This window comes from Necator americanus, chromosome II (assembly GCF_031761385.1).
Source record: "Necator americanus strain Aroian chromosome II, whole genome shotgun sequence".
Taxonomy (NCBI): Eukaryota; Metazoa; Nematoda; class Chromadorea; order Rhabditida; family Ancylostomatidae; genus Necator; species Necator americanus.
The window spans coordinates 20,948,027-20,960,074 of NC_087372.1; the positions used below are offsets into that span (position 1 = coordinate 20,948,027).

At 42.4% G+C, this 12,048-nt stretch overlaps 2 protein-coding genes across 2 annotated transcripts; both read right to left on the reverse strand.

Annotated features, from left to right (window-relative positions):
* Window positions 1-1,848: 1,848 nt before the first annotated feature.
* Window positions 1,849-2,172, reverse strand: RB195_018794 (uncharacterized protein; the record flags this gene model as incomplete). Its single annotated transcript, XM_064186385.1, has 1 exon — window positions 1,849-2,172. One exon carries the CDS (start codon window positions 2,170-2,172, stop codon window positions 1,849-1,851), a length of 324 nt encoding a protein of 107 aa, XP_064042266.1.
* Window positions 2,173-4,090: 1,918 nt separating this feature from the next.
* RB195_018795 (uncharacterized protein) lies at window positions 4,091-11,145 on the reverse strand (the record flags this gene model as incomplete). Its single annotated transcript, XM_064186386.1, has 10 exons — window positions 4,091-4,247; window positions 6,820-7,042; window positions 7,108-7,345; window positions 7,418-7,535; window positions 7,597-7,721; window positions 7,786-7,839; window positions 9,731-9,805; window positions 9,943-10,033; window positions 10,096-10,225; window positions 11,112-11,145. 10 exons carry the CDS (start codon window positions 11,143-11,145, stop codon window positions 4,091-4,093), a joined length of 1,245 nt encoding a protein of 414 aa, XP_064042267.1.
* Window positions 11,146-12,048: the final 903 nt, after the last annotated feature.

The window sequence follows — 12,048 nt, forward strand, 5'->3', positions numbered from 1 at the left end:
ATTATGGTCTGCGCTTCCTCTCTAAGAAATATACCACTGCACTGACAAGTGTTCGTCTATTTTTAGAAAAAAAAATGTTTTAATGAATATATTCCGATCTTGGAACATAATCATAATGATTTGTAATGTTTATGTTATCATATTGTCCTCTCCTTGTCGGACCATATGGCAAGTAGGCGGGAAGTTACTCTTTTGTATTAGCCGGAGAAAGCCGGCAATTTTCTGTGTGCTCATCTGTATATTAATAAACCTTATTTACTGAAGTACTGTTTGTCTTCCTAGGATAAAATTCCATTCATCGTGAGCCACCCTAACTCACGCGCACAGAATAGATCTTCAAGTGGAAACTGAAACGGGAATGAACAATTTAATAATGAATAATGAAATTAATAAGGAAAAACGGACATGCCTATTCGGTAGTTGGATATTATTCTCTGGCGGGATTGCTGGACTGTTCGCAGAAGCGTTCCGTCTTTGAGTACATACAGTCGACGGCATCGCGTCTTACTTAATTCCGAAGACATGAACTGATATCACTCTACACAATTCGGGAAACTCTGCGGACCTCTTCTTGCCGTTTATCATTATTTATTTATTTTTTCGTATCAGAATGCATGAGCATGACTACACAATCTGAAGAACGTTGTTTTTTAGTTTTATCGCTTGCTTCCCTCCTAAGGGACCGGTAAGGCTTCATTTTGCAAAGATTCTATTACTATCGTACTTTTTCTGGGTGTGTATCGTTAGGTACCGCAGCCTCCGCGGCAACATATCCTTAGGGAAAATGACTGGCAACGGCAATCGCTAATTGCAGTGCGCAGCAATTAATAGCGTCAGAACAGCATTGCGCTGCGTTTCCCCTATGTTCCGCTCATCACATCGTCCATCTTCGGCCCTCATCGTCGAATAAGTTGCGAAACCTGCCTCGCAGGAGTAATAAAGAGGAACCCGCAAGAAGAAAAATGATCCGAGAAGTTTTTCGCGCACATAGACACATGTTTAAGGGATTACTCAGGGTATGTATTTTCGTCCTGTTTTCCCCCCAACAGTTAACACAAAATGATAACATAAAATGACATGAACGACATCACCGTGCTGATAGAAGGAACGTTCCACGTCAGACCATATAAACTGTTCGCTACTATTAAAGGCATCACCCAATGAATCTGAGGTGGTGCAGATTTCAGGTGGAGTATTCGTATACGGGATGGGAGACAACGGAGAGGGAGGTGATTCCGTCCATTTCTTGCTAATTGCCGTAAAAAACGGCCCGAAAGATGCGGCGCCGCACAAGACTGGAGCGCTCCAATCGAACCTCTTGTACATAATGGTGCGCTGAAACGAATGAAGCCGTATCTTCTGGGCCGTTTTTTACGGCAATTAGGAAGAAATGGACGGAATCACCCCTTCTCCGTAGTCTCCCATCCTGTATACGAATACTCCACCTGAAATCTGCACCACCTCAGATTCGTGGGGCGATGCTTTTAAAACAGCCGTTTGAATGCGTGTTTCCACTTTCTGAAGAAGGCATGTTACCAACCTGAGGCAAACGTGCAAGGAAATAGACATGCGCAGGAATCATAGAGGTGAAACACAACACGAGGAGTGGCCAAGGTTATGAAACGGTTGCAATGTCTCATTTACCTTTTGCGACATGCAGACAAAGTTACTGTGTGATAGTACTGCATTATAGCGCATCAATTCGAAGCAGTGGGACCCGTCGCACCCTATACCCCATCTTATAGCTTTCTAGCGGGCACACACGAAACTAAGCCGACTAAGCCCGTTATTACACAGCATGATATGCGTGATACAAATGGATGTGTTCTTGGATCTACGAATCTCCTTTCACAACCTTAGTCCATATCTTCTGTTGTACATATATGGAGTTCTCGAACAGACACACATCTCCTTACACTTGCCAACGGTGTTGCGAAGCTCTCCGACAACATTGCCGAGGATATTGGCCAAAGGGAGTGGTGATAAGGTCAACAAACGAACAGCAATAAGCACAGCTTCAGCAAAGTTGAAGCGTGTTAAAACGTGCGATGAAGCGACGCGTCTTTCTTGGCTTGCACTGAGCTCATTCCACAGCATGCGAAGAACTTCCGGTGCACCAATCCAATGCCATGAGACCCACCCGCCCCTTTTACAGCCGTATGGCGCCATCATGATTATTACATGAAAAATAGTGAGAAACCAGGAAACCAGCAAGAAGAAAAGCGATCCGAGAAAAATGGAATGGAGTGGTGCGCCAGTGCAAGAAAACTAGGGAGGGGAGATCCCACGGCATTGGATTGGTGCACCAGTGCAAGAAAGCTATAAAAACGGCTGGGACGGATATCATGACGTCGAATGCTGAGCCGTCACAAGAAAGCTATAAAATGGGGTGGCACGGATCCCCCGACATTGGAGTGGCGCCAGTGCAAGAAAACTATGAAATGAGCAGGGACGGGTCTCACGGCATCGAATTGGTGCGCTGAAGCCAGAAAGCGGTAAAATGGGGTGAGACTGGGCCAGTGCATCGAATTGCTGTGCCATAGTGCGGTAATATCGCGCAGCAACTTCGTGTGTACGTCACAAAAGGTTAATTGGACGTTTCATAACTGTGGCTACTACCCGTATTGGCCCTCTAAGTCTCCTCCGCGTATCTATTTCCTTGCAGGTCTGCCTAATCTTGGTAACATGCTTTCTTCAAGAAATGGAAACACGAATGCAAACATCTGCTTAAACAGAAGCCAAGAAATTACACGATCTGACATGGAACGTTATCTTTGTCACTACGTTGATGTTGTACACTTCATTTTATATTAAAACACCATTCTGTGATAACCGTTTAGGGAAAAACAGGAAGAAAACTCATTCTTCGAGTAATGCTTTCAAATTGTGTCTATATTATATGGGGATCGAAAGAGTGTTTGAAGCTGAAATTCGAATGTTGTCCAAATGTAGAACTGACCTGTCTAGAAAGAAAACCATGAAATCCGGAAATGCCACTACTATTAATTTTCATTGATCAGTGAAGGCGAGCGAAGCGAACAGCACAGCAAGTCTGAAGCCCAGCTTTACCTGAACGTTCGGACTGGAACATGAGTAAGGTTATATAGTCTTAAAAATGTTCTTCCCTATTACTTTCACTGTTTTCATCCTATGACTCCTCTAACATCTTAATTTGTAAGGATTCAATTGCGGTGCCTTTTTTCTGCTATTTCATATGCTTGACGTTTGTCGTAGTCAGAGTCATCGTAGAACTACAAAATCCATCCTAAAAGAGTGTTAACTATGCACAGTTACACAAAAAGAGCAGAAATTAAATTTCTGCAAAATGAAATCCTTGAGGAGACGCACTGGAATTAGGAGAAACTATTGAAATAGTGACAAAGGAGTTTTTGGTACTACGAGAAGAGAGGCCAATTGTGTGCAGTCGCAGAAAAAATGGGGTACAGTCGTTAGGTACCTGCAGTAGATTATCTGCTGCCGAACGTACTCAAAGGCGAAACACTTCTGCGTACAGTCCAGCAATCCCGCCAGAGAATAATACCCAACTACCAGATAGGCATGTCCAAATTATTCATTCCCATTTCAGTTTCCACTTGAGCATCTATTCATCATTTATTCATCTATTCAAAAAAAAAAAATGGACGGACACTTGTCAGTGCAGTGGTATATTTCTTAGACGGGAAGTTCAGACCATGTTGGGAGGAGTTTTCCAGAACAAAAAGAAACTTATAATGGGAGTAATCAACGCAGAAATTTATCAGTGAATTCTAGAAAATAAGTTTTAGAAAAAGACGACAAAATTAAGGGAATCAAAAACAACTCAGGCATGCGTTCTCTGTCAATAAATGAAGATCCGGAAATCTTTCCTTTACAGGAAGACAATATGCCAACACGTTCCTAGGTTAGTTAGATAAACACATTCTCATCATACCTCCACTCGTCAGGAGAAGCGAAGTTATCTTTATCAAACAACTCGACAGAAACAACGTTTTAAATGGAATGAGTGTCAGTGAATATAAATTCGTCAACTTCAACAGCACAGAAACCAGAATCGAGAACAATCGCAAGAAATGTAACAATCCAAAATGTCTCAGGAAGAAGGAGGTGGTGGTGGTATTGGAGGAGCTTGTCCCGGGGGAGGAAGAACCGGTGGTCTTGAAGGAGGTGGCGGCGGAGGAAACTGCCCAGATCCAGTAGGTGCGGCTGAGTTGAATCGAGGTGGTGGAGGAGGCACTCCTGGTGGGAATCTAGAATCGCAGCATAAATCAGTCGCCAATGCCAGTCAAAAATAAGACAACAAACCACTGGCTAACACTTAGCACTAAGGAACTAGCTTAAGTCTTAACTAGAACTTGCACTTCAGTATGGGGGACGGTCGTTAGGTATCCGCAGCCGAATAAGTGCCTGCAGAAGAGGCTGTCGATAGGTCAGAGCAGGCATATTTTAGGCTAGCTTTGATCAATAAGCCACGCCCATGTATCACCAGTCACTGTGGTCATATGCCGTGTGTGTATTGCAATTGAGTGATAGAGTTGACTTGAAGGAAGGTTCAAAGAACAACATAGCAAGTGGAAGAAAAACATAGAAACTGAAAGTGCTAAAAATGAAGAAAGAACGTAGAAGATTTGTACAAAAAAAAAAACTACATCAGAAAACATAAATAAAGCTGAAAATTGAAAACGTTCTAGAATAAAAATTAGATGGTGCAGAAACGAGGACCTGGTCTTTGAAAGACGGTAATTGAAAAAACTATATAGAAGATAAAGATGTATGTTTGTATTTATACAGACTAGTTAATCCACGTAAGATACTGCAATAGTTTGTAAAAGTTTCGATTAGTTTGTTTTACATAAATAATAGACTCTTATTTTCTATTTCTGCCATTTCGTGTGCAATCATTCGATGTATCTCTATACGTAAGCGATCGATACTGCGTACAGAAGCAATACCAGTGATAACGTGCTCTCGCGAGGCATGTTTCGCACCTCATTACACGATGAGGGATGATGTGATGGGCGGGGCATAAGGCAAACGCAGAGCAATGCTCTGCTGACGCTATTAACTGCTGCGTTGAGCAATTAACGATAGCCGCTTCCAATCATTTCCGCTAAGGTTGTCGCGGAGGCTGCGGGTAACCTAACGATACGCACCCCTTCAGTATATGCTATTCCTATTTTCTCAGCAATTTTCCACATGGGATACCCTTCAAGTTGAAGTATGACTTGAGCTGCAATAAAAAAGATCCAAGTGGAAAACTAAACATGCTTTAAATTTCTGTATTTTAGCTGCATTATTCTAGTGAGCGTCACCAAACGCTTTATTATGGGAGATAATGAGCAACTCAGAATTCAGTCAACACCTACAAGCAGCAAACTTTTCTTCTCACAATGAATAGAAATATGTACCTTGTACGAGCACTTCGCTGAATTTAAACACTTGCGCGCATAAACAGGGGATCCGAAGTTGAAAACCCACGAGATACTCACGTTTCTCTCGTTACTTCATGCCGTATTATCTCACTCCATAAGAATTATGACTAGCTGGTGTAGATAACAATTACATTCCCAAACTGCAGCCTGGTTTGAATCGATGTGGTATCATGTAATATACTTACAGCCGTCAACGTTGCACATCGGAAAGAAAACGTGGACGAGGGTTTGTCAAGAGACGAAAATTAAACAGTAAGTTGTAACTGAACTGTAGCTCATACAGAACAGAGTTACTTCAAGTTACTGTTTAAAGGCATCACCCCACGAATCTGAGGTGGTGCGGATTTCATTTGAATTATTCGTATACGGGATGGGAGACTATGGAGAAGAGGGTGATTCCGTCAATTTCTTCCTAATTGCCGTAAAAAAAACGCGCCGCACAAGGCTAGCGCGCTCCAGTCGAACTCCCTGTAGAAAATAGTGCGCCAAAACGCCTGAAGCTGTATCTTCCGGCAATTAGGAAGAAATTGACGGAATCACCCTCCTCTCCATTGTCTCCATTCCTGCATACGAATACTCCACCTGGAACCCGCACCACCCCAGATTCGTGGGGTGATGCCTTTAATTGGATGCTCCTACCTTCTTCACTTTTGGACGCTTGGCAAACGGACCCCTTCGGTTTTGGACGATTAGCGAGAAGACCCCTCAACTTTTGGACGATTGCCAAACGCACACCTTCACTTTTGGACGGTTAGCAACAGGACCCCTCCACTTTTGGATATCTGACGAAGGGACTCCTTCACTTTTGGACAGTTGACGAAGATATCCTCACCACTTGAGCTAGATCCCCTTTTCCTGAACAGAGTCCGGCTCCTCCCTATCGCACCTATGCTATACCTGACTTATCGAAGGCTGCTCACAAACCGATACGATCGCAGTACCCAATGTTCAATTTTCAAAATGCTCGACCATACAAAGTATTGATCGAGAGACCATCTCAACAAAAACTCGCCACTGAACCGCCTGGTTCTTTACACTAGTGTAGGTGGGACCCATGCATCGAAGGGAGCCAATGTCAGAACCAATGTGCGAAAACAGAAACTATCAGAATTGCTTAGCATTTCCGAAGTACTGAAAGATAGAGCACAACTCTTACAGTACGACCAACGCATGACTGAGTGTACCTAGGAAGGTTTGGGACATGAGTGTGTTCGTTAACTTTTCCATTTGTACTACGTTCTTTTTCTTAGTAAGTGTGTGATCAACTGTGTCAACTGAGCATCCATTTCAGCCCAGATCCATGTACAGAGAAAAAGGCAAAAATAAGGCTCTCTCATAACCAGTACTATACAGTAATCTAAACGGCTTTAATAAGAAGACAGGAACAAACCTCGGCGGAGGTGGCATCATCCCAGGAGGAGCACCTGGCGGAGGACCGGGTGGGCCTGGAGGTGCAGGTGGTCCTGGTGGACCGGGAGGAGCAGGAGGCATACTGCCTGGTGGCGGTGGCGGTACGTAAGTGGTTCCACGAGAAGGAGGTGGCGGTGGTGGAGTAGGCATTGTTGGAGTCTGTGTTGGTGGCGGAGGAGGCATACTCCATTGACCACCTCCAGCTGCAGCAGACCAATGTATGTATAGCGAATTTTAATAAAGTTCCTTAAGCAAAACGGAAACCTACATGATATTGGTGGTGGCGGAGGTCTCGGAGTCATGCCAGGCGTAGGAGGTACCGGTGGTGGTGGAGGTGGAGGCATAGGAGTTGCTGTGGGCGGTGGTGGAGGAAGTGCATGTGGAAATCCCATACTCATTGCGATCGGAGGCGGCATGGGTGGCATACCAGGCATCCCCGGAATTACGGGCGGCATTCCAGGAATGGGTGGTGGGAAAGGCAGTCGTCCTGGTGCGTCCGAGAACATCTGTAAAGAGCATCTGTTCCTTGTTACGAAATTACAGCACACCATATTGAACGCAAAACGATGATAACGTACTTGATTCGGCCGGTCTTTTGGGAACAACGGGTTCTGTGCTGCTAACATTCGTTCCGCAGCAGTGCCGTGCCGTTCGCCCTTTGCATCTTTTTTGAATGCGTAAGAAACGGAAATCGCTCTTAGAAGGATATCAGTGAATGGAATTTCTCTTCAAGAAAGTTGTGAACTAATGTACATACCGATTACACAAAAACTGTCCGTTCATGGCTTCCATAGCCATATCAGAAGCTTCGAACGATGCGAAATTGATAAAAGCGAACCCCTTGCTGTTACCTGTCTCCGGATCTCGCATGATCTTTGGGACCTGTAGAGAGTTGACAGCTTAAAAATCATAATTTGTTCTAACTTCGGAAGTAAACAAAACGCACTTGAAGGATGACACCGAAGGCGCTGAACGTATCGTACAACAGCTTCTCATCCACCTCAAAAAGCAATCATTTTAATGTGTTCCAACAGAGTCTACCGCATTCGCAAGAAGAAAACGAATTAGCAAGTGAAAAAAACACAGAGCGCAAAAATACAATCCTCGTCCACAACAAGCTAGAGGCGATTAAGAAGTATTCAGCATTTCGTTGCAAGAGCTGATACACGAGCTTAAGTTCTGTACCTTTTTTTTACGGAATCTATAAGCAATAACCCTCCACTTCCTCTTTATAAACTACTACCGCGCTAAGTTTCTTAGCTCATAATCCCTTCGCACGGAAGTTCCTTCCTTAAAGTAGCTTATTGCATAGTTAGCACATTACGGTCTTCTTACTTGCCACATATTTAATATTTTGCCCAGAACCATTATCATATCCATAATAGATTATGCGAGTACTTCCATAATTGAGGTTTTGTTACGTCAAGAAAGGTATAAAACGAAAATCAATAAGAGAGTAAAGCTAATAATTTTCATCCTAAGTTGTTTATCATAATTCGTGATAAGGTTTTACTAAGCCTATACAGGTAACATTAAAAATCTAAATTTTTTGACCAAGATAGTTAACTCATTAGGGGTCAACCACAAAACCTCTGTTGGCAATGTTTCTTCGTATTTTCGAAGCAAGGGTGCTAACAAAGGTTCCACTTTGATCCAAACCGCTAGGCTCCACCGCTTCGAGCGCTGCCGCCTACGCACTGTGCTTCATGTCGTTTTGATACTACTATATGAAAATGAGTGGTGAAAGTCCAATGCGTGTTCTTCTCGCACCAACTAAAGAATAACAAATGAAAATATGCGGGAAAGTGTAGAACGGAAACAACGCGATCATCGAAAAATTGAAAAAAAAAACATATGCTATAGCTGCGCTATGAAAGATCAATAATACATGAAACGCTTGATGCTTACATTCGCCGACGCAACCATATCGCTCGCCTGAGTATAAAAGGATGTCCTACAACCGTGCGAGCAGCCTTCTCATTCGACAGCCAACAAGGCAACAAGCATCGCAATACCCGCACAGCTTCAATAAATAATACCAACAAGCAGTGATCTGGTACTGGCAATACTGTATATATCTTTACTGTAAATAAAGTGTATCCTTCAGTCTTGGTCGACAACTAGACCGCGTGGCAATACGGATAAGATAAATCTATCCGTATCTTTGGCGAGCAAGAAAACCCCTCACAATTCCACATATGCGACAACCTAATGTAAGGGTCATCCTTTGTAACCAGCAGCATCATTTGATATAATTGTGAGTCGGTCACATATTTTACTAGTTTTAGATGTTTAGGTTTCTTTTTTTTATTCCCACAGCGTCATATTCCAATAGTGCATCAATGAGTGAATGTTAATCTATTAATAGGAAATGGATATGGATGCTGTATGTCGCACAAAAGAAAATTAATTATACGTTTACTTGAAAATCACTCTAGCGCTCAAGAATCAATACGCATATGCATGCACTACTCTGAACTAACTGATCTGTCGTGATTGTTCCCCTCTGAAAGCAGTACAGAGTACAAAAAGGTCACACAATAAGTATTACAGTCGAGAAAAAACGACCTGAACCTTGTTCTTGTTTCGCAAGCGCTCTAGGCGCCGGAGATGACCCAACGCATACTATCGGGGTACAATTATCGTTAGTTTCACTTCGAAGAAATGAATGGAGTTAGCGAGGGTCTCAACAAAACCGAAACCGCTAGCTCTAATGCAGCACATTGGCCGCACCCGCTCACACAGCAGCGACAGCGTTCGAGTCGTCTTGACCCAGCTGTATTTTCAAGGATTCAACCACTCAACGAAATACCGACTCAACAGAAAATTGATGGATGTAGGATTAATAGCTCTTGCGCGTTCGAAACCATTGAAAATGTAGTAAAACTAACCTCTGGATCCAAGTTTCCGACAAAAATATTAGCTCCAACATCCATATTTTTCTCGTGAGCACTCGCCTTATTCACCTAGAAAACTAGATAACAATATCCTTACTTGTTACAAACTATCATTTTCATGTTCAAGCCTCGGAGGTAGTGAGTAGTGTAACAAAACATGTTAAACGGCGAATCCTCTAGCAAACAGCAATAAAATCCAAGCATACCTTGATAGGCTTGCCGTAAAGCTTTATCATATTTAGGATTTTGATTGCATAATCAGCATCTTCTTCGCCCATAAACTCGACAAACCCAAAACTGTAACAACAAGCAAAAGCTGAAACCTACGCCATAAAATCAAACTAATAGTCTTAACAAACCCTTGGTGGTTTGCAGTAACCCTGTCTTTAGGCATGTTCACGCTTGTTACAGGGCCCGCTTGAACCATTAACTCCCACAACACATTCTCTGTGACTTTTTCGTCAAGACCGCCAACGTATATAGTCGCGTCTAAAAATAACTGCTTTGTAAATGAAAGAAGCACAACTTGACCTCAGTTTCGAAAAGTTGCAAAAATAAAAGAAGTGCTTGTGTTCCGTTAAATGGTTTATGAATATACTATCTTGCGATACCGTCGCAATATTCATTTTCACATACCCCACAAAATCTAACAGTGCGATAGCAAAGACTCCTTTCAGACTGGAGAATTCGCATATTTGCGAATATGCGGGGACACCACACTTGCCATAGTACCGCGCAACTGGTCGCACAAATATACTTAGCTATTGCTATGTGATTAAGTGTATTTAATCAAGTTGATGGCTTATTTTTGAACATTTAATTTGTGCTTCTTTGAAGCTGATGACATCAAAAGAAGTGTAGTAACCCTTTGCTAGCTAATCACGCGCAATCGATGTATACAGAAAATAGTTCACCGACGACCATGATGCGCGTTAATACGTGTTGTAGGGAAGAAAAAGTATATCAGAGACAGGCACCACGGTGGTCTGACTATGACTAGTATTCATAACACCAGCACGAAGTCATGCTTCTGAGATTAAACTGAGGAAACAAAATGTACGCTCCTTTCCGAATGATTAGACGGCATTTTCTCTAAAATATGTCATATGACTGTCTTGTCTAACGCTTAACACCTAACCTCAAACGAGGTTGAATCTGTGAATTTGCAAAAATTGGCACCCACGCGACTGTTTTTGGTGTTCGACGACCACACAATGTCTGAGGACAACTTCGAAAATCCTCTATTTGCAGCCTTATGTCAAGTGTTAACCTCAAATCAATCTCATATCCAAGTACAAATGAATGTATTAAAATAGAAGAAGACCACAAACCAGAAGAAGTAAGTTTAATAAAAGTAAATGGTAAATTCCCACACCTTGATTGCGCTCAACAATTGGACCAGCCGACATGACAAGAAAAAAACAAGCACTTTGAGAACTGAACGACACTGCAAACAGAATGCATTGATAGGGAAATATATTTGGTATCCATCAACACAATGTATGTAAAAATGACTTCCAATAAAGAGGAGAGATGATTTCAAATTCTTCAATAGGTGCATCAATCACGACCGTAAAAGCAACATTCGAAAAACGCTTCTTCAGAAAGAAGAACGGTGTTCAGGACGAAATTCTGCACTAATTGGCGCAAATTAACGATAAGGTGTACATGTTGTATTGGAGCGCGAAAACTCATGAGCAGGGTCAAGCGTGTGATAGGATTTTCCCATCTGCGGGTCGTAAACGGAGGGGGCTGCAAGGGAAGGGGTCGTAAGGGAGTGTACGGTGGCCAGCTGTGAATTGAGGATAGCATGATTACCAGCACAAAATATTACGCAGTAATTAAATAACCATATTACAAAGTATTACAATAAATAATATTAAATAATTACAAATATTATATTTAGTTTCAAGCGTTGGAGAGTAAAATGGAAGCATCAACGGGTGCGTGTAAAGAGGGTCCTGGCGGAATTTCCAGCATGCCACGGACATGATTCGTCAGGGCAATTAGCGATGGTGCGTGTCCTATAGAGATTCACTTTCGTTGGCACCTAAATAACTGACTCTGTTTACCTACTGCTAATCATACGCTGCGTCACCGGCTAGGATATAATTCACTATCTACTAAATTGTTTTGGAGAAACAGACACATTCACTGCAATTTTGTGACGTGAGGTGATCTCAATTTTGTAATTGTACCAGAAGAGAAAGAAGAAATGCAAGAGAAATCCTCACATGAAATATGAGATAAGGATGCATCTTATAGCTTCAAGTTACGTGCACAAAAATTTTCGTTAAACCGAACATTCCAAC